General features: G+C 43.5%; 1 protein-coding gene across 2 annotated transcripts in view; it reads right to left on the bottom strand.

Moving 5' to 3' along the window:
- The window catches only part of RTN4IP1 (reticulon 4 interacting protein 1), a 38,295-nt gene extending 17,387 nt beyond the window's left edge, over nucleotides 1–20,908 (bottom strand). Inside the window, exons 1-5 of one of the 2 annotated variants that reach the window (XM_007523923.3) lie at nucleotides 20,191–20,908; nucleotides 16,535–16,686; nucleotides 14,480–14,548; nucleotides 13,453–13,577; nucleotides 3,796–3,844 (exon numbers count right to left, since the gene is read on the bottom strand). In XM_007523923.3, the coding sequence (XP_007523985.1) occupies nucleotides 3,796–3,844; nucleotides 13,453–13,577; nucleotides 14,480–14,548; nucleotides 16,535–16,686; nucleotides 20,191–20,464 (669 nt within the window). In that variant the 5' untranslated portion in view covers nucleotides 20,465–20,908. Of the gene's footprint in view, nucleotides 1–3,795; nucleotides 3,845–13,452; nucleotides 13,578–14,479; nucleotides 14,549–16,534; nucleotides 16,687–17,606; nucleotides 17,762–20,190 lie in introns of those variants that run through there. The other variant, XM_060190689.1, reaches the window with a different exon arrangement.
- Between the last annotated feature and the right edge of the window lie 8 nt (nucleotides 20,909–20,916).

The following is a 20,916-nucleotide window of genomic DNA, read 5'->3' as shown; positions in this document are numbered from 1 at the left end:
CGAAGAAAATCTGAGACACAGGTCTCATGTCTCCTGGCTGACAGTCAGTCTCCTTGTCAGGAAGATTTAACCAATCTGCTTAGAGAAAGGCTCAGTGCCTGGCTGGGTTCGGAAAAGACAGCAGTTGATAGTCTCAAGTTTAATGCCAAAAGTAAATGGGGGGGAGGGGAGTCCCATGCTCTTCGGAAATGACTGTTTGAAATATATTCACAACATAAGAATATGACATCTCTATATTTGCATCTCCAAGAAATGTTAGCACAGCCTTGATTCAGAAGCTGCACTGGGGGTGGGTGGTGGTGCACCTGGTGGAGTGCACATGTTACAATGCGCAAGGATACGGGTTCGAGCCCCCAGTCCCCACCCGCAGGGGGAAAGCTTTGCAAGTGGTAAAGCAGGGCTGCAGGGGTTTCTCTGTCTCTCCCTCTCTATCTTTTCCCTCCCTCTTGATTTCTGGCTGTCTCTATCCAATAAATAAATAAGTAAAATTTGTTTTTAAAAAAAGACACTGCATCAATACAAACAGGTAAGTACAAGGTGATGAAAAGGTACTCTTTTGGTGTATTGCACCAAAGTAAAAGACTCTGGGGTGGGTTGGGGGTGTGGGGGAAAGGATTACAAGTCCTGGAAAAGGATGACAGAGGACCTAGTGGGGGCTGTATTATGTGCAAAACTGAGAAATATTATGCATGTACAAACTATTGTATTTACTGTCAACTGTAAGACATTAATCCCCCAATAAAGGAAAAAATAAAAATTAAATTAAAAAAAGAAATTAGTCTTATAGCACTTGTAAAAGCTGGGAAATAATTTATATGAAATGTATTTAATAGCGTGGTTTCTCTATTTTTGCCACCTCGTCAAGACTTATCAAAACATTTTGTCATGACGTGCTATCTCTGACTTTAAATTATAAAGCTGATATCATAAATTTTTATTCTATTTTTTTAAAAAAGTAGGTCTAATTTAGCTCTTTGCAAATAAATGCTGTAGTCACAGGTTACAATGGCAACTATAAAACAGACAACTGGCTAGAAATGCCTTATAACAAAAAAGACAAAAGCATAAGCTTCAATTCAGTTTAGGAAGTGAATTCAAGTCAATTCTTTGCCATGATCATTTTGTAATTTTAATGTATGGAAAACCACAGTAGGCCTATTATTCACGGGTTATTTGAATAATATCGTGAAAAACAAGGCTGTCGTGAATACAGCAGTAACCTAAGATTAGCCTGGGGACCTCGGACAGGCAAATCCTGTGGACTAACACTACTTCCACAGCCCTTTACTTCTCGTACATGAAAGTGTCCAAGCGATCTGACTGGCAGAGAGTCCCACACTCTGAATTTTCTGCTCTACAAATCCACTGCTCCTGGAGGCTATTTTTTTCCCCTTTTAGGCTATTTTTTTCCCCTTTTTGCTGCCCTTGTTGTTTATTGCTGTTCTTGTTATTATTGTTGTTGTTACTGCTGTCATTGTTGTCAGATAGGACAGAGAGAAATCAAGAGAGGATGGGAAGGAGAGAGAGGGGGAGAGAAAGACCACCTGTGAAACGAACCCCCTGCAGGTGGGGAGCTGGGGGTCCTTGCGCTTCGTGCTATGTGCGCTTTAATCCGCTGCGCTACCACCTGGCCCCCTTTTTCTATTACCGTAAGTTGCCCATTAATGGTTGCTGAATGGTAACATCCACCTTTTCACATAGTTGTTGGGACACTTTTACAAAGAAACAGCTCCCCTCACAGATGACTACATCAACTCAGGCCAGATCACTAGTCCACGTAATCAGATCATAAAATAGTAAAATGTTTCCTCCCCAAAGTGAGCACTTAAAAATGTGTTATCAGGGCGCAAAGCGCAAGGACCAGCGTGAGGATCCCAGTTTGAGCCCCCGGCTCCCCCCCTGCAGGGGAGTCGCTGCACAGGCAGTGAAGCAGGTCTGCAGGTGTCTGTCTTTCTATCCCCCTCTGTCTTCCCCTCCTCTCTCCATTTCTCCCGCTCTGTCCTATACAACAACTATGACAATAACTACAATAGTAAAACAACAAGGGCAACAAAAGGGAATAAATAAAAAAATATTTTTAAAAAAATGTGTTATCAGGTACCAGAACCCCACGGCCACTGGGCATGATGGTGGAAAAGGAACTAAGAGTGTTTTTGCAGACACCTGTCACAGGAAAATGAGACATTACACCCACGTGTCAGCCACTGGGTAGTAAACCATTCGCCGTCCCTCCCGCCCCCCAGTATAGATTCATTCCCTATTTCCTCCTGTCCTAGCCCCTTGCTGCTTCTAAATCGTCTTCTGTCTCTACTGATTGGTCTCTTCCAGACATATGACACAAGTGAAATCATAAAGTCATAAAATCATAAAAAACCTTCTCTGTCTAGGTCCTTCATTCTAAAGTTTGATCCAACTGTTATCACGCAGCAGAAAGAACTTCCTTCCTCTGTGACTGTGTGTCTACCACACTCTAGGAGTTTATACTTGATCAGATTAGGGTTTTCTTTTTTTTTAATTAAAAAAATTTTTATTTATTTATTCCCTTTTGTTGCCCTTGTTGTTTTATTGTTATAGCTATTATTGTTACTGATGTCGTTGTTGGATAGGACAGAGAGAAATGGAGAGAGGAGGGGAAGACAGAGAGGGGGAGAAGAAGACAGACACCTGCAGACCTGCTTCACCTCCTGTGAAGCGACTCCCCTGGGAAGCCGGGGGCTCGAACTGGGATCCTTATGCTGGCCCTTGCGCTTTGCGCCACCTGCACTTAACCCGCTGCGCTACTGCCCGACTGCCAGATTAGGGTTTTTCTACTTGAGGCTGTTGATGAATGCTGATGCTGTGCTGAACAACCACGTACCAGTCTGTGTTACTCAGATGGTCCACGTCACACAAACGTCCAAATTGCGCTGCAAATCCGACTCAGTGTCTTAAGCAAGTGCCTGGTTGTTTTCCACAGGAACTGTACTATTTGCACGGTCACTACTGACAACACTTGGAAATTTCTGTTTGTGTCATGCTGTTGCTTTAATTTGCATTTCCCTCCTAAGTAACGATACTGAACTTCTTCCATGGGCTTACTAGTCACTGACATATCTACTTTCAAGAAATGTCTATTTCAGCTGCATACTAATCTTTTTTTTTTTTTTTTTGCCACCAGGGTTACCACTGGGGTTCGGTGCCTGCAAGACAAATCTACTGCTCTTGGTGGCACTTTGTCTTCTTTTATTTCAGAGAACAGAGAGAAACTGAGAGAGAAGAGGAAGATAGGAAGGGACAGAGAGAGACACCTGCAGCCCTGCTTCACTGCTCATGAAGCTTTCCACACCTCCTGCAGGTGGGGGCCCAAGTCCCTGCTCGTGGTGACCAGTGAATCGTTTTTTTTTAATCAGAGCTTTTTCTGTAATTAAGTTGTAAGAGTTCTTTATATAGTCTAGATACGATTCCCCTATCAGACAGATGACTTGCAAACATCAGCTACCACTTTGTAACTGTCTTTCTACTTTCTTAAAGGTGTCCTTCAATGCATACAATTTTCTGATCTGAATGAACTCCAAATTATATTCTTTATTTTTAGTATCAGAATGAAGGGTCTGTCAGGGCAATGAAATAGCTCATTTGCTTAGCGTGCTGCTTCAGTTCCCACTGCACTCCAGGAAGTTTTGGTGTCGTGGTCCCTGTCCACCTGCCTGCCTACCTGTCTCTACTATCAGAAAAATGGAAGAGAGGAGGCCGGGGAGACAGCACAATGGCTCTGCTGTCTTCTTTTTCATAAGATAAAAAACAGATGGGTTTTACCTGTATAGCAAAAGTACCAACTCCGCCTGAAGCACCCAAGATTAAAATCCTGCAATGCAAAAGAAATCACAATTAATGAGAATTTTAAGCAAATACAACTGTATAAACCACATGCTTCCAATATGTACCTCGCTCAGAGCTATCCCAAAGCAAACAGTCATTCAGTTTTAGAATCGGCTTGTGCAAACATTCAAGAAAGCCTTTAACAAGGTTACACTATACAATTTTTTTTACTTTAGATTCACAAAGAAGTAATAAATGCTTAGAGACAGACATTCTCTGAAGTTTAAACCAAGAATTCCAAGTATTCCAAGCTTGCAATACTGCAATTACTATTCTCTCTCTCTTTTTAAGATTTTATTTATTTATTAATGAGGAAGACAGGAGGACAGAAAGAACCAGACATCACTCTGGTACATGTGCCGTCGGGGACTGAACCCAGGACCTCGTGCTTGAGAGTCCAGTGCCCTGGCCACAGCGCCGCCTCCCGGACCACCTGCAATTACTATTCTTTTAGACAGTGCCAGGAATGAACACAGGGCGTCAGGCACAAATGAAGCCACCATTGTATGAGCAGCCAAGCCATTTTTTTTTCCATTCTGTACTTTTTTTTGAGAGAGAGAGAGAGAGAGGAGAGAGGGAAAAAAAAAGGGGGGGAGGAAGACACCACAGTCCTCCCACTTCACCATCCATACGCTGTTCCCACGCGGTGCGTGGACCCGAATGTGGGCCCTCATGCCTGGAAGGTTTCTGCCCTGCTGAGTGGCCTAACTCCTGACCACAGTCACCTCCGTTCTTTAAAGGTCGCTCAGGCAGCACCTTCAGGTGCTGTAATTTTTCTCGGCTAAAATTACCATAATTTTCTCAGTAAGAGGAAACTTAAAGATCTCTTCCAATCTGCCAGAGTAGACTCAGCCATTCTCTAAGGAAAATCGCATTCCTGACTGAATTCCTGCCAGAATGGGGAAAAATGTCCTTTGTTGAGATGCGTTCCATCAAGCTCATCAGCTTTCCTAAGAGGAAGTCAGTCTTATCCTCAGTTTGGTGTCCTCGGAGGTAGATGACTCTGTCCTGTCAGAATGAATATCCACGTCTCCAGGGCTTTACATCTGCTCTCTGCAGCCCTCCTTCCACTTGACACAACGGTGTCCATTCAATGGCGGGGACATGGAGAAGTGAAGGTGGAGTCAGGAGGGAGCAAAACCCCTGACGTTGCAGAGATGGAAATCTCATCGCAAGCTGGTATGATTATGCATATGTGCGCTGAGACGGAGGATCCGGGCCTGCTTTTATTTCCTGAACAGAATTCCCTCTCCAGTTATCCTCATCTCCTCATGTTAATCCCAAGTCTCAGCACTTAGCCCACTTCTTGGAAACTCAGAAGCTTTCACAACCTGCAAGAGTGTCTCTTCCCATGACAGCCCAAGTTCAGGTCTTTCTCCACAACACTCTCCGGGTACCCTCGAGCTTGATATCCATGTCTGTCATTTAGCAATTATCACTGTGGATTCTCATGCCCACGGGTCCTTCCCAACCTGCTCTGCTCTACAAGGCCACCTGGACAGAGTCCTGACTCCATCCGATATTAAACGCCCTGGCTGCAGCTGACACTCCATCAGTGTGGCTTGATTTTTTTTTTTATTTCATTTATTTTTGCCACCAGGGTTATCATTGGCGTTTGGTACCTACATGAAAAATCTACCACTCCCAACAGCCAATTATTCCCCCTTTCTCTTTTATTTGATAAGACAAAGAGCAATTGCGAGGGCAGGGAAGACAGAGGGGAAAAGACAGACCCCTGCGGACCGGCTCCGCTGTTTGTGAAGTTCTTCCCATCCCCCAGGTGGGGAGCAGGAACTGGGGCCAGGGTACTGTGGTACTGTGCTCTACTGGGCGCCTCACTGCCAAGCCCCAATGTTGTTTAATTTTAAAAACCATCCCAGTACTGTACAGCAAACCATAACAAAGGGACTTTTCAAAGTTAACCCTATTAACAAATAATGTGATGATAATATTAACTATTGATTGTCTTTTTGAACCCTAAGACAGCAGGAACCTCACATCTTCACTATAGAGCCCCTACTTCCCTCAGTCCTGGCACCCTTGGATAGGGCCCACTTTCCCGTATGCATCTCCCAATCCAAACCAAATAATATTGCATCCGCCGATCACAACCTAACCAAAGCAACGATTGCCATCTCAACATGCTTCACCTCAGACTGTATCCAGAGACTTCACATGTGGAATGACAACCCTTCAGCTTCATTACTCGGGTGAGACCTTTCCTTTAATAGTACACTCTAATTTCATCTCAGGTAGTTCACTTTCTAACAAAGTCCCATAACCTAGACATACAACACTTTCTGTGAGAGAGAGCTTATGTTCACACGTATCCATAAACTACTGCAAAATATATACCTGAAAGCAGGATTACACTAGAGTTTGCAGTGAGTACCTCCCTAACACTTCCTCTCCACTATTCCAAACTTGGGATCCATGATTGCTCAACAAATTGTTTGGCTTTGTATGTTAACTCTCTTTTCAATCACCAGGTTCCAGATGCCACCAGGATGCTGACTAGGCTTCCCTGGATTGAAGACCCCACCAATGTGTCCTGGAGCTCAGATTCCCCAGAGACACACCTTACTAGGGAAAGAGAGAGGCAGACTGGGAGTATGGACCGACCAGTCAACGCCCATATTCAGCGGGGAAGCAATTACAGAAGCCAGACCCTCTACCTTCTGCAACCCTCAACGACCCTGGGTCCATGCTCCCAGAGGGCTAGAGAATGGGAAGGCTATCATGGGAGAGGGTGGGTTATGGGGATTGGGTGGTGGGAATTGTGTGGAGTTGTACCCCTCCTACCTTATGCCTTTGTTCACTAATCCTTTCTTAAATAAAAAATTTAAAAAAAAAAAACCATCCCAATTGAAGGAATCATGTTAAATGAGATAAGTCAGAAACAGAAGGATGAATATGGGATGATCTCACTCATGGAAGTTGAAAAACAAGATCAGAAGGGAAAAAACAAAGCAGAACTTGGCCTGAAGTTGGCCTATCTCACCAAAGTAAAAGTGGGGGGGTGGTGGGCGGGTCCAGGTCCTGGAACATGATGGCAGAGAAGGACCTAGTGGGGGTTGAATTGTTATGTGGAAAGCTGAGAAATGTTACGCATGTACAAACTACCATGTTTTACCATTAATCCCCTAATTAAAAGAAAAAACATCCAGGGAGCCAGGCGGCAGTGCAGCAGGCTAAGCATACGTAGGGCAAAGCACAAGGACCTGCGTAAGGATCCTGGTTCGAGCCTCTGGCTCCCCACCTGAAAGGGAGTTGTTTCACAGGCGGTGAAACATGTCTGCAGGTGTCTGTCTTTCTCTCCCCCTCGCTGTCTTCCCCTCCTCTCTCTACTTCTCTCTGTCCTGTCCAACAATAATAATAATAACAACAATGATAAACAAGGGCAACAAAAGGGGAAAATAAAATAAAAAGGATTTTTTTTCAATCACCCAAATCAGCATCCTAGCCTACAGTCAGTAAAATAATTGTCGGGAGTCGGCAGTAGTGCAGCGGGTTAAGCACACATGGCAAAAAGCACAAGGACAGGTGTAAGGATCCCGGTTCGAGCCCCCGGCTCCCCCACCTGCAGGGGAGTCGCTTCACAGGTGGTGAAGCAGGTCTGCAGGTTTCTGTCTTTCTCTCTCCCCCTCTGTCTTCCCCTCCTCTCTCCATTTCTCTGTATCCAATCCAACAACGATGACATCAATAACAATAACTACAACAACAATAAAAACAACAAAGGCAACAAAAAGGAAATACATAAATAAATAAATAAATATAAAAAAAGAATTGTCCTTGTTTCAACCGACAGACTCACCTGCCTACTAGAAAGACTGCATTAAAGTTTCCTCCAGTAAAGAAACCCTTGCTATTAATTTGTGATTCTCTCTCTGAGCATGCTGGCTTTGAGGATATCGAAGATAATAGCTCTATTTTCAATTCACCAATTTCATATAATTCTTGAGGCAATGCAGTTTTATTCCACCAAATGGAAAACAAAAAAGGGAGAGAGTTGCCAGCACTGCCTGGCCAGAGGGAGTAGTTCTGAGGAAGCAGTGTCAGTTCTCGATGCTGCCACTTGATGGCGCCCCCCCCAGTGCAAATCACCCTGGAAGCTCAAGGAGTAACCTCATCCCTAAATGAGCTTGTAAAGAAAGCCTGGGACCCATCACTCTCTGGTCCCGCAAACTCCCTGTCTTGTGCAGATTCAGCCAAAGTCTGCACTCTTTTTTTTTTTTTTTTTTTTGTCTTCCAAAGAAATTTCCAAAAAAGGAACAGCATGTCAAATAAAATGACAAGTCAGCAGTAAACTGGATGGGCCTTGACAGTTCATAGTACTGAATTCAGGGACACTAACTATTCTTGTGTCACTCAAATCACTTCCAACGCAGAGGAAGATAGAGTTGGTGCCCCCCTAGGCAAGCCTCACTGAAGCCTATTCGCTGTAGAGAAGGAGTGTCAGCAGCTTTTGCAGGCCGAGCGTTCGGGAATACTCCGCTTATGAAAGCGCTGCAACTCAGCGTTGCCCAGCCTGCTCATTGCGTCCCTCTCTCCTGAAGTTCGCGCCCAGAGGCTGCTTTTAAGTCAGTAGTAGATACAAAAATAAATAAATGAATAACGGGGCTAGGGGGAGACAATGGCTAATTATGCCATGGCTTATGCATTTTTCAGCCTTAAAATCTAATGTTCTCTGTCCCTTCTGCTCAAGCTCTACATCCTCTCCACACATGTATTAAGAATTAAATATTCGGGAGTCCAGCGGTGGTGCAGCAGGTTAAGCGGAAGTGGCGCAAAGCGCAAGGACCAGGGGAAGGATCCCGGTTTGAGCCTGGACTCCCCACCTGCAGGGGAGTCGCTTCAGCTGTCTGTCTTTCTCTCCCCCTCTCTGTCTTCCCCTCCTCTCTCCATTTCTCTCTGCCCTATCTAACAACGAAGACAACAATAATAACTACAACAATAAAAGCAAGGGCAACAAAAGGGAAAATAAATAAAAATTTTTTTCTTGGTTTCCTTTCCATAACCAAGTTGATTTTTTTAAAGGTTTTTTTAATCCTTTACTTATAATTGAATAGAAACAGAGAGAAATTGAGAGGGGAGGGGGAGCTAGAGAGGGTGAGAGACAGAGAGACACCTGCAGCCCTGCTTCACCACTCGTAAAGCTTTCCCCCTGTAGGTGGGGACCAGAGGCTTGAACCCGGGTCCTTGAATGCTATAATGTGTGCTCTCAAGCAGGTGTGACGCTGCCTGGCCCCCGAGTTGCTTTTCACTTAGCATTTGGGCACCCACTCCTGTACAAGCACTTTTCAATGTTACAGTCTTATGAGGTGAGACATCTATACCTTAACTGCTTGCAAATCAAAATGTATGAAGGGGCCAGGCAGTGATGCACCTGGTTAAGCGCACACCCTACAGTGCACAAGGAGCCAGGTTCAAGCCCCTGGTCCCCACCTGCAGGGGGAAGGCTTCATGAGTGGTGAAGCAGGACTGCAGATGTCTCTCTGTCTCTCTCCCTCTCTAGCTCCCCCTCCCCCTCTCAATTTCTCTCTTTCTCTATTCAATCATAAATAAAGGAAAGAAAAGAAAGATCTATTTTTAACTACTGTCAGGCACATTAGAGAGAGGGGGGGTGAAAATCTAATTTTTTGAGACTGATTCTACAAGTAGAATTAATCTGAAACCTAATTTATACTAACATCATAGCATTTTATTGTCATAAAGCCTAATTGTAAAAAATAAAAATAAAAATGGTGGGAGGCATTTCTAAAACTGCTGCTCTGAGTTCCCAGCACACACAGTTTACAGTGAAATGTCCCTTAGGGGGACAGGCAGTGGCAGAATCAGTTGAGCACACACATTACCAGGCACAGGACCTGGGTTCAAGCCCCTGCTCTCCACATGCAGGGGAGACACTTCACTGGCAATGAAGCACGTCTGTGAGTGTCATTTTTTTAAAAAAAACAAAACATCTAATATCTTTCGATTCCTACTGAATAAATCATGAGCTATGGATAAATTAGAAACCAGGAAATAATTTTACATTTTTCTAGAGACACTGTAGTGTCGGATGGCATAAATAACAGATATTATTGACATAAATTATCCCTTGGGTTCACTAATACTCGGCCGTTACAGAAATGAAATTATATAGTAAAGAAAAGGCAGGCACATCAAACTCTAAGAAAAATTTGTACTGATTTCAAATACTTGTTATTATTAAAAAAAAAAAAATCCTACAAAATCTTCCAAGATGCTGAAGAGCATTTCTGTCATTGTTAGTTTGGGAGATTTTAATGAGCTGGTTAAAACCCCCAGACTGTTAGTCCTTGATAACAAACACTGACCTCCTTTGTGCAGACTCAAGTGTGACTTCATGCCAACAGCTCACATTTGAAAAAGAATAATTCGTACTGAGAGGAACCAGCATACACCCCACCAATCGCAGTGAACAGTCAAACTGAGGAGCCAGTGTGGATACCAGGACCTCTGAGTTCAGGTATCATAAAATCCCACTGTAATAACATTTCTCTAGGTAAAGGCATTTTTACAGTATTTTAAGGTGCTCACATGTCTCATCTGAGCCTCGGAAATAAGCAGGCCATTATTATCCCATGTGCAGTAAACTGAAGTTTCCCTGAGTACCAGAACCAAGCACTCACCGCCACTCAGAACAAACGTGTCCTGAGGCCAACAAACACCTGGGAAGTGCAGACCAGCCACCCAAGAGACACACCTAGGATCTCATGAGTTTCACTCCAGTTTCGTTACATGAATCGAAATCATTTTTAGACTATATTAACTGTATACTTTTTAATTCTATTTTATTTATTTTATGAGAGATATTGAGAGGGGAGACGGAGGGAGGGAGGGAGGGAGACAGAGACACCTGCAGCCCTGCTTCACCACTTATGAAGCTTTCCCCCTGCAGCTGGGAACCATGGGCTTTAATACTATAAATGACAGCACAAAACAATTATCCACAAAACCTAAAATAAACTGGTGTGCATACTTCTATATCTGAGACAACAGCAAGGTCCAACTTAAATCGTTTTCTTTTTCTTAATATTTATTCCCTTTTGTTGCCCTTGTTGTTTTATTGTTGTAGTTATTATTATTGTTGTTATTGATGTCATCATTGTTGGATAGGACAGAGAGAAATGGAGAGAGGAGGGGAAGACAGAGAGAGGGGAAGAGAAAGACACCTGTGGACCTGTTTCACCACTGTGAAGCAACTCCCCTGTAGGTGGGGAGCCGGGGGCTTGAACCCGGATCCTTAACGCTGGTCCTTGCGCTTGGCACCACCTGCGCTTAACGCACTGCACTACCACTTGATTCCCTTATTGTTTTCTACATTATACTAGAAGCAAGTATAGAGAATCCTAGACAAAAGGAAAAGAGAATTCTCTAACCACAGTACACATATAACTAGGTCAGCACAGAAAGTCTAATGTTTTTAAGGGCAAACAGAACAGAAGCAAAGCATCAGTGTCACTGCAGAGCCTGCAGTGATCGTAAAGATCTAAAGATCCTGAGGACGATTTTTGCAAGATTAACAGAGACAAACACTAGGAAGCTGCTGTGGTCAAATTAATCCATTCACAAAATGTCTGGCCAGAATCATAGCATCAAAAACAATAAGCCTCGAGAGCTTGAAGCACACAGAGGATTAACCTTTAGGAATAAATATTTGCCTGGAGTTACATGACTAAAGGCAGCAACGCCTCATGAGAAGAATAGCTTTCACATTATTTTCAGGAATATAAATACTAAGCTTTCATTCAGTTCAGTGCCACAGAGTCCAGAGTACTTAACATACAGTGTCCTGCGGACACAGGGCAGCCACACCTGAAAGATCACACCTGCAAACCACTAGACGGAGCAACCCAAAAAGCCACCCAGCGCCTCACAACATTTCAGCCTGAACGTCTGAAGAAACACACTATGTCACTAGTTTTCTAGGTCTGAGCTCACCTGATCCTTCAACAAAACTCACAGAACTGACTGATGGGCTACCCAGCTAAAGAACATCAGCATCAGTAGGAACTCCTGCACATCCAACTAGGTTCACTCACTGTGCTGTTGTAACCTCAGAAAGCCTCTCTGGAGTCTGTACGTTCTGCCAAACAGGAGAGTAACTCCTAGCAGAAGCAGGAGCAAAAACACCAGAGTTTGGACATGATTCTTGAGCAGCTAGGTGAAATGATTCTTAAACTGTGTTTTTGTTTTGTTTTTAGGAACATGATAAAAACTTTGTTTCTTCTCCAAACAATCACATACAAACATTTGCATTGTTATTATTTTGTAGACAGGGGTCTTGAGTGTGTGTGGTTTTATCACTCCCGGGACACTTTCATTTAGAGAGAGACAGAAAAAGGATAAGATATCACATCTCCCAAGTGGTTCCTGTACCCATGGCAGGGCATGTGCCCTACTCGAGTGAACCCCAGATTACGCATTCTTTCAGAAGGTCTAGATCCCTAACACTCACCTACATACCTCAGTTTTCAAGTTCCCATTTGGTTGGGCTAAGGTCAACAGAATAAGGTTAAGAATGCACAAAGTGGGGCCCGGCGGTGGCGCACCTGGTTAAGAGCACACATTAAAACGCACAAGGACGCAGGTTCAAGCCCCCGGTCCCCACCTCCAGGGTTCACAAGTGGTGAAGTAGGGCTACAGGCATCTCTCTGTCTCTCTTCCTGTCCTCTCTTCCTCTCCACTCTCAATTTCTCTCTGTCTCTAGCCAGTAATAAGTAAAAATTAAAAAAGAGAAAGAAAGAAAAGAAAGCACAAAGTGACATAAATGGAATTCTTTTCTTTTTTTCTTTTTTTAGCATAATCCTTTCTTTTTTATCTTTTTAATCTTTATTTATTTATTTATTTATTTATTCCCTTTTGTTGCCCTTGTTTTATTGTGGTAGTAATTATTGTTGCTCTTATTGATGTCATCCTTGTTGGATAGGTCAGAGAGAAATGGAGAGAGGAGGGGAAGACAGAAAAGGAGAGAGAAAGACAGACACCTGCAGATCTGCTTCACCGCCTGTGAAGGGACCCCCCTGCAAGTGGGGAGCTGGGGACTTGAACCGGGATCCTCACGCTGGTCCTTGTGCTTTGCGCCGCCTGCACTTAACCCACTGCGTTACCGCCCGACTCCCATGGAATTCTTTTCTTTTGAAAGTTTTTAATATTTATTTATTCATTCCCTCCAGGTCTATCACTGTGAATTCACCACTCCTGGTGGCCATTTTATTTTATTTTATTTCCTTTTTTGTTGTTGGATAGGACAGAGAGAAATTGAGAGAAGAGGGGGAGAGAGAGAGTTGGAGAGAGAAAGACACCTGCAAACCTGCTTTGCCGCTTGTGAAGCGACTCCCCTGCAGGTGGGCAGGGGCTGGAACACGCGTCCTTAAGCGGGCCGTGCACTTAGTACCATGTGCGTTTAACTGGGTGCACCACTGCCCGGCCCCCACATAAACGGACTTCTTTCGAAATGGTTCAGAATGGTCACACTATTCTCACGTGGGATGATGCTTCTTTTAATGTTTCTGGCAAATCTACAACAAAGACAGTCTAGAAAGTTTAGACACCAACACTTCTACTTACCGTTTTCCTGTGCAATTTCTGTCATTCAGACCACCGACCTTGTTGATGGCAGACCATGCTGTGAGAGCCACGTATGGCAAAGAGGCAGCTTCAGTGTGAGTGAGGGATTTAGGCTTGAAAGAGACCTTTATTTGAAGATAACAGTTAAAGTCAGCAGTGGCTTCAGGTTAACTATGAACACCGTCAGGTGCATACACAATTGTCCTGGCAGATAAGTCTACACCACCCTGTCTGTTTCTTGTGACGTCACTCCAAAATTGTCCCTATGGAATATTCTTCAAGTGACTGTCTGCCTCAAAGAGGCTCAGGAATGTTATATAGGCTGTGTGATCAATACAGAGCTGAAATCCTCACTAAAAAAAAAAAAAAAAAAACACACACACACTCAATAAGCCCACTAGACCTGACTATATAGTCCGAAAGAAATCTAAATAAACCTCAAGTCCTAATAAACACATTTTCATTTGTTGTTGAGATCAGTTGTTTTCTTACTCCCATGTACTGAAAGGTGATCTTTCCAGACATAGTCTAGAACAGTAATGCCCTTTTCTCCCCGTTCCCCCCCCCGCCCCGTAGTTCATTTCCTGAGTGCTAGCCCTCTCTCTCTATTCAGATTATCAGACCTCCTGACTGTATTTTATTAGATTCCTGTTTTTAAAGTTATTTGAAACAGCTTGATACTTCCCATGCTTCTGTTTATGATTAATCACTACGCTCCATTTGGTATATTCGGTTTCAGCTATTTCTACTGGGTAAAAAATCAAGAAACACAGCAGGGCTACCAGATCTCACTCCAAATTCTTACTCCATAAGACAAAGACAATTGCTCTGGCAGGCAGCATTATTAAATGACACCAGAGGCTTTTTTTAATCTTTCAGAAATTTCTATTCTCCAGCTAAGCGCGTTCAAAACGGCTCACAAACCACAAAACCGATCTGGAAAAAAAAATCAGCAAATCAGTTGATATATTTGTTCACCTTTGTTTATACTTTCCAACGTCATTTCAACACAGAACTGACAAGTTACCTCATTCCCACTGACTACAACAAACTCTGAAAGGGTGCCTTGTTTCCACGGAGGAACTGCTGCCCAGACCTGAAACACACACACACACATAAACTGCATTAAAAACAGAGTTGTTGTTTTTTTTTCTAACCAAAGCTAAACATGAGGGAACACTAACCTATTACTCCCACCTCCATGGGGAAAAATGCAAAACAGAAGTTATTTTTACATGAAATCACTGTATCAGTACAATTCTAGATTTATCAAATCAAACCACTGGGCAAACAGATACCAGTCAATTTACGGCCAGTAAGATTCTGTGGGGTTGAACACCTCCAAGAATACAATCTGTGGGAATCACAAGCCTGGCTCTCCACTTATTGGCTCTGCGATCCTTTTTTTTAATAACATTTTTTTATTAAAATATTTTTTTAAATATTTTATTTATTAATGAGGAAGGAGGAGAGAGAGAAAGAACCAGACATCACTCTGGTACATGTGCGCTGGGGATTGAACTCAGGACCTCATGCTTGAGAGTCCAATGCTTTCTCCACTGCGCCACCTCCAGGACCACAGAAACATTTTTTTTATCTTTATTTGTTTATTGGATAGAGATAGCCAGAAATTGAGAGGAGGAGGAGATAGAGAGGGAGGGAGACAGAGAGATACCTGCAGCCCTGCTTCACCACTTGTGAAGCTTTCCCCTGCAGGTGGGGGGCTGGGGACTTGAACCCGGGTCCCTGTGTGCTGTAACATGTGCGCTCAACCAGGTGCGCCACCATGCGGCCCCAAGATCTCTTTATAGTATGGCATCTGACTTATCTCATAGGGATTAGATGAGCTATGTAAGGAAAAGCGACTAGGATAATGTCAACTGTTTTTCTAAACTCACTTTAATCTCTTAGTGTAAAAGCTCAAGGTAACTATACCGAACTTGAGCTATTTTAAACCATCTAGCCCATAAGGTAGACATCACCACTTGAAGATCCATTCACTGTGGGGGCTGGCGTGGCCCACCGGGTTGAACATAGACACACTGCCATGCCCAAGGATCTGGGTTTGAGCCCTCACTCCCCACCTGCAGGGGGATGCTTCATGAATGGTGAAGCAGGTCTGCAGGTCTGTCTTTCTCCCTATCTCCTCCTCTTTCAATGTCTCTCTGTCCTAGCAAATAAAATAGGAAGGAAAAAATAGAAAAAAATGGCCGATGAGAGCAGTGAATTTGTGGTGCCAACAAAACCCTAGTGATAAAATAAATAAGCAAAGTAATTTTTTTTAATAATACCAAAAAAAAAAGTCCTAATCCTCTGTATTTTAAAGTTTTGAAATTCCTTTTCTTTTTTGAAATCATCCTCAGAGATTCATTGCTCCAGCTAAACTTTCTCGGAAAGAGAGAAATAACAGCCCAGTGGCAGCACGCCTAACTGAGCACACATGCTGCCACGTACAAAGACAAGGGTTCAAGCCCCCTGCCCCTGCGGTGGGGAAGCTTCACAAGTGTGGAAGGGGTCCTACACGTCTGTCTGTCTGTCTGTCTGTCTGTCTCTCTCTCTCTCTCTCCCTCCCTCTCTGTTTCCTCTTACTCCTCTCAATTTATCAGTTCTACCCCAAAATAAATTAATTAGTAAAATAAAAGTCTTTCTCATCTTAGAGAGGGGGTGGAGGGAGAGAGAAAGAGGGAGAGAGAGAGAGAGAGAGAGAGAAAGGAGAAGACTGGGAAAGGTACCACAGCAGCAAAGTTTCCTCCAGTGCAGTGGGGACCCAGCTCAGGCCTGGGCCACACAACCGAGAGAGCAGGGGCACCATCCAGGTGCCTTATCTAGCAGGCCATTAAAAAGTCTGGCAGCGCCTCAGCACTAAATCTAGAAAACTCAAGGCCATGCAAGCTATTCTGGAATTATTTATGAACCTGTAACAACAGAGTCAAGAAAATTCAGATTCCACCCACATTTCTGCATATTTTTGGTGGAGAGCGGGATAAAAAGGTCAAGGATACCATAGGGAGTATATTCACAAAAGAAGCAGAAAGAACTGCGCACTAAGGAAAGGGCTGACAGCTTTTCCTTGATCACCTACCTCATCTCCAGGTTTGAAGTACTTCACATCAAGTCCACATTCCATCACCACACCAGAGACATCCCGACCCAAAGTCATGGGAAATTCTTCTCCTTTCATTTTAATATGTAAAGGGTCTCGTTTCATATTTAAAGCTGTGGCGCCATAACCACCTGTAAAATACAGTTTATCTGTTTCCTCCAAGAAAATGCAAAGAGTTACAGATCTGTGGTCTTGGGAGAACTAATGTAGTTTTCAGTGGCGGGAATGGAAACAGAACTCTGGTGGTGGGAAATTTATCTTACAATTTTGTAAACCAATATTAAATCACTAATATATATATATATTTTTTTTTAAAGGAAGAAAATGGAAGGATTTAAAAAACTATCTGAGGAGGCCAGGCGACAGCGCAGCGGGTTAAGCACACATGGCACAAAGCACAAGCACCGGGGTGAGGATCCGGGTTCGAGCCCCTGGTCTCCACCTGCAGGGGGGTCGCTTCATAAGCGGTGAAGCAGGTCTACAGGTGTCTGTCTTTTTCTTCCCCTCTCTGTTTTCCCCTCCACTTTTGATTTCTCTCTGTCCTATCCAACAATGACAGCAACAATAACAACAATAATAATAGCAACGGTAAACAAGGACAACAAAAAGGGGAAAAAAATAGCCTCTAACAACAGTGGATTCGTAGTGCAGGCATGGAGCCCCAGCAATAATCCCGGAAGAAAAAAATTAAATTAAATTAAATTAAAATAAAATTCTACTTGAGAAGTGATGGCCAGTTATAATTCTAGGTCGTCAACATGTAGGTTATAAAGTAATCAACCTTATAACCTTTCCTCATCACCAGGAAAGCAAAAAAGCAAAAAAAAAGGCTGCTGTTCCTTTCAAAAATAAGTACTTGGATAGTTACCACCAGTTATTGAACTAAAGATACCATTGCCCAAAACGTGAGTGAAATTCCAATTCTGAAACTGTCTTCAAAACTTTTAATATTGGGGCTTGGCAGTGCCGCACCTGATCAAAGCACACACAGTACTAAGCGAAAGGACCCGGGTTTGAGCCCCTGCTCCCAGTTCTGGGGGGGACGGCTTACGAACAGCAAAGCAGGTCTGCAGGTGTCTTTCTTTCTTCCTGTCAGCCCCTCCTCTCTCAATTTCTTTCTGTCTCATCCAACAAAATGAAGTGGAAAAAATGGCCCCCAGGAGCAGAGGATTCGTAGTGCAGGCACCCAGCCCAGCAATAACCCTGGAGGCAAAACAAAATACAAAATAAAAAAATATTTGTTTACAGTTCTATTTTGCCTCCTCAGGATGTTTATTTATTAATTCAAAAGCTTTTCAAACAATATTATTATTTGGTGCTAAATCTAGTGAAAAAAATAAATGCTAGAAGTTGTCTGAATTTAATCAACTAGGCACAGACAGGTAGATGTGCGTTGTTGAATGCCATTTCAGACAGACAGGTGGCACATAGCATGGCAGCTATACCACATCGCCTGCGTCCGCAGCAGGCTAGACCCCTTGGTTTGTGTAGTTACACTCTATGACATTCCCATCCCTATTGTTCAGTGGTACGTAACTATAGTATATGATGCTGACACTGGTTTAAGCTAAATATTCTCCCCGTCCTCCCCCCCCCCACCCCAATTACTTCTAGAATATCACATCTGGACTAAGAACATAGATTTCCTGGGGGTCGGGTGATGGTGTAACGGGTTAAGCGCACATGGCGCAAAGCGCAGGAACCGGTGTAAGGATCCCGGTGCGAGGCCCCCCCCCCCCCCCCCCCCCCCCCCCCCCCCCCCGGCTCCCCACCTGCAGGGGAGTCGCTTCACAGGCGGTGAAGCAGGTCTGCAGGTGTCTGTCTTTCTCTCCTCCTCTCTGTCTTCTCCTCCTCTCTCCATTTCTCTCTGTCCTATCCAACAGCGAAAGACATCAACAACTATAGCCACAACAAGGTTACAACAACAAGGGCAACAAAGGGGGAAAAATGGCCTCCAGGAGCAGTGGATTCATGGTGCAGGCACTGAGCCCCAACAATAACCCTGGAGGCAAAAAAAAAAAAAAAACAACAAAAAAACAAACACATAGATTTCCTAATGACTACTAAAGAACACAGCACAGATCTACACATATTTACTAACTTAAAAATTGCAGCATTCAAAATTGGGAATTAATCAAGACCTAAAGAAAATGGAACTAAACCTTCCTTTTACCAGCAGTCCTTCCAAGTTTTATATCCCCAAGGTCTTTTCAAGGAATCTGTCAAAAGCCTTTTCCAACTATGGGTTGTCAGAAAAGCCAGACATATTTTTTCTGTTTTTCTGTGCAAAAATGAGCCATGATTTTTCCACCCGTCCAATACTTGTGTCGCTGGCTTTTCTTCACACGCTTGAAATAACATATCGTGAGAAGTACAGGAAGTATGTATGAAAATACAGCGATCTTATTAAAACAATAAACAAAGCCATGTGTAAGAGACTGCTACTCTTCTGCTACACCAATGTTAACTGGCCAGTTATCCTAAAAGAAACTTTTACTTTACTCAGAAGGCATGAATGAGTTGTCATCAACATTTTCATCCTTATTTCCCAAAGTTTAAAGCAATTCACAAATGGTCCCTTATCTTTTGTAACCACTGCACAGTATATATTAAAGAAGATAGTGCTAGCCAAACTGTCATATCCCCCAGGAGAAATCAAAATGACAGTCAGTCGTCCCACTTAGGATGGAGTGTAACAAGAAAAAATGTTATTTAACAGAAGAAACCTGGAATGTACTGTGTATATCCTGGTGTTCTGTTCTGCAGCTTTCTTCGCTAGACCAATATACGACTGTGAGTAGGGGGGAAGTAAAGATCAGAGACTTTTTTTTTTCCCAGACACTATTTTTAAGAAAAAAAATGCAGAGTTGGGCAGTAGCACAGTGGTTAAGCGCACGTGGTGAAAAGCACAAGGACCGGCCCAAGGATCCCGGTTCGAGCCCCCGGCTCCCCCCCCTGCAGGGGAATCGCTTCACAGATGGTGAAGCAGGTGTCAAAAAAAAAAAAAGTTCTGTTGAACAGACTCTAGCTTTAGGGATTCGGGCGGTGGTGCAGTGGGTTAAGGGCACGCGGCGCAAGGACGGGTGTAAGGATCCTGGTTCGAGTCCCTGGCTCCCCACCTGTAGGGGAGTCGCTTCACAAGCGGTGAAGGTCTACAGGTGTCTTTCTCTCCCCCTCTGTCTTCCCCTCCTCTGTCCATTTCTCTCTGTCCTATCCGGCAACAACGACATCAATAACCCCAACAATGTTAAACAACAAGGGCAACAAAAGGGAAAATAAATAAATAAATAAATTTTTTTAAAAAATGCAAATCCTGAGCTGATGCGAAAACACAACCAAACCTCTACAACTTGTGTTGGGCCTCAGAATAATACCGCAAAGCTCTCAAGGAGTGCACACCAGACAGCTAGCTGCAAACACAACTGGCAAGTCCCAAGGGAAGCAACAAAGTATACCATAAACATTGCAACTTTAATCACTTTGAACACAGTATACCTGCCGAGACACTCTCATAAAAACCTGAACAATTCCTTTGTGCTAACCCAATAACAATTTACCTTTAAACAGTGATCGCTGGTGAAATTCTCTAAAAGACCTTAAAAAATAGTCATGAAGAATGCCTATTGAAAACTTACTTCTCATATTAACATCTATGGGATTTACACTCGCAGCGTGAACTTTGATAATGACTTCGTTTGGATATTGTATGACAGGTATCATCATGTTCTGAGTAAATCGAAGCACTTCATTCTTTCCGTACTTATCTATCACCCAAGCGGGCATAACAGAACTTTTTGCAGAGGTAGTACTGATCTTTCTAATGCGAGGCTTTCGTACAACTTGGCTTCTCCAGAAGCAAACCGTTGTGCGTGCACTTCTGCTAAGTGCACAGGTCTTCAGAAATTCCATCTTGAACAGTAATCGAACTTCCTGGCCTAGTATTAAAATGCTTGCAGTACTTCCCACTCTCAGCACGAGATCGGCCCAAATTTGCCAGCCACACTGGCTGAGTGAGACTTGAACAATGAAAGTACCCTAATGGACCGCATGAAGGATGAAGAACATGAATTTATTCTGCTCTTCACATCTGTAATGTTCCAATTAACGTCCCAATCAGTATTCAGTCCATTACCACCACCCCCCGCAAAAACAAACAAACAAACAAACAAACTCCTCTTTAAAATAAAAACCCTAGACCCTAGTCTCTGGAGGTCAAGACCACACAGATCGCGAACCCAACACCACCAATTGCCAGACGCTTCCAAATGGTCGCTGCGACCCCAAGCCAGTAACCTCCTCGCCCCCAGGTCTCTTTCCCCGCTGGAGCGGCTGTAAGGCGCCAACCAATCGCGAGCGGTGAT

Source organism: Erinaceus europaeus, chromosome 4 (genome assembly GCF_950295315.1).
Source record: "Erinaceus europaeus chromosome 4, mEriEur2.1, whole genome shotgun sequence".
In the NCBI taxonomy this organism is placed as follows: Eukaryota; Metazoa; Chordata; class Mammalia; order Eulipotyphla; family Erinaceidae; genus Erinaceus; species Erinaceus europaeus.
The sequence above is the reverse complement of the archived record's forward strand: the minus strand, read 5'-3'. Positions and strand labels throughout refer to the sequence as shown.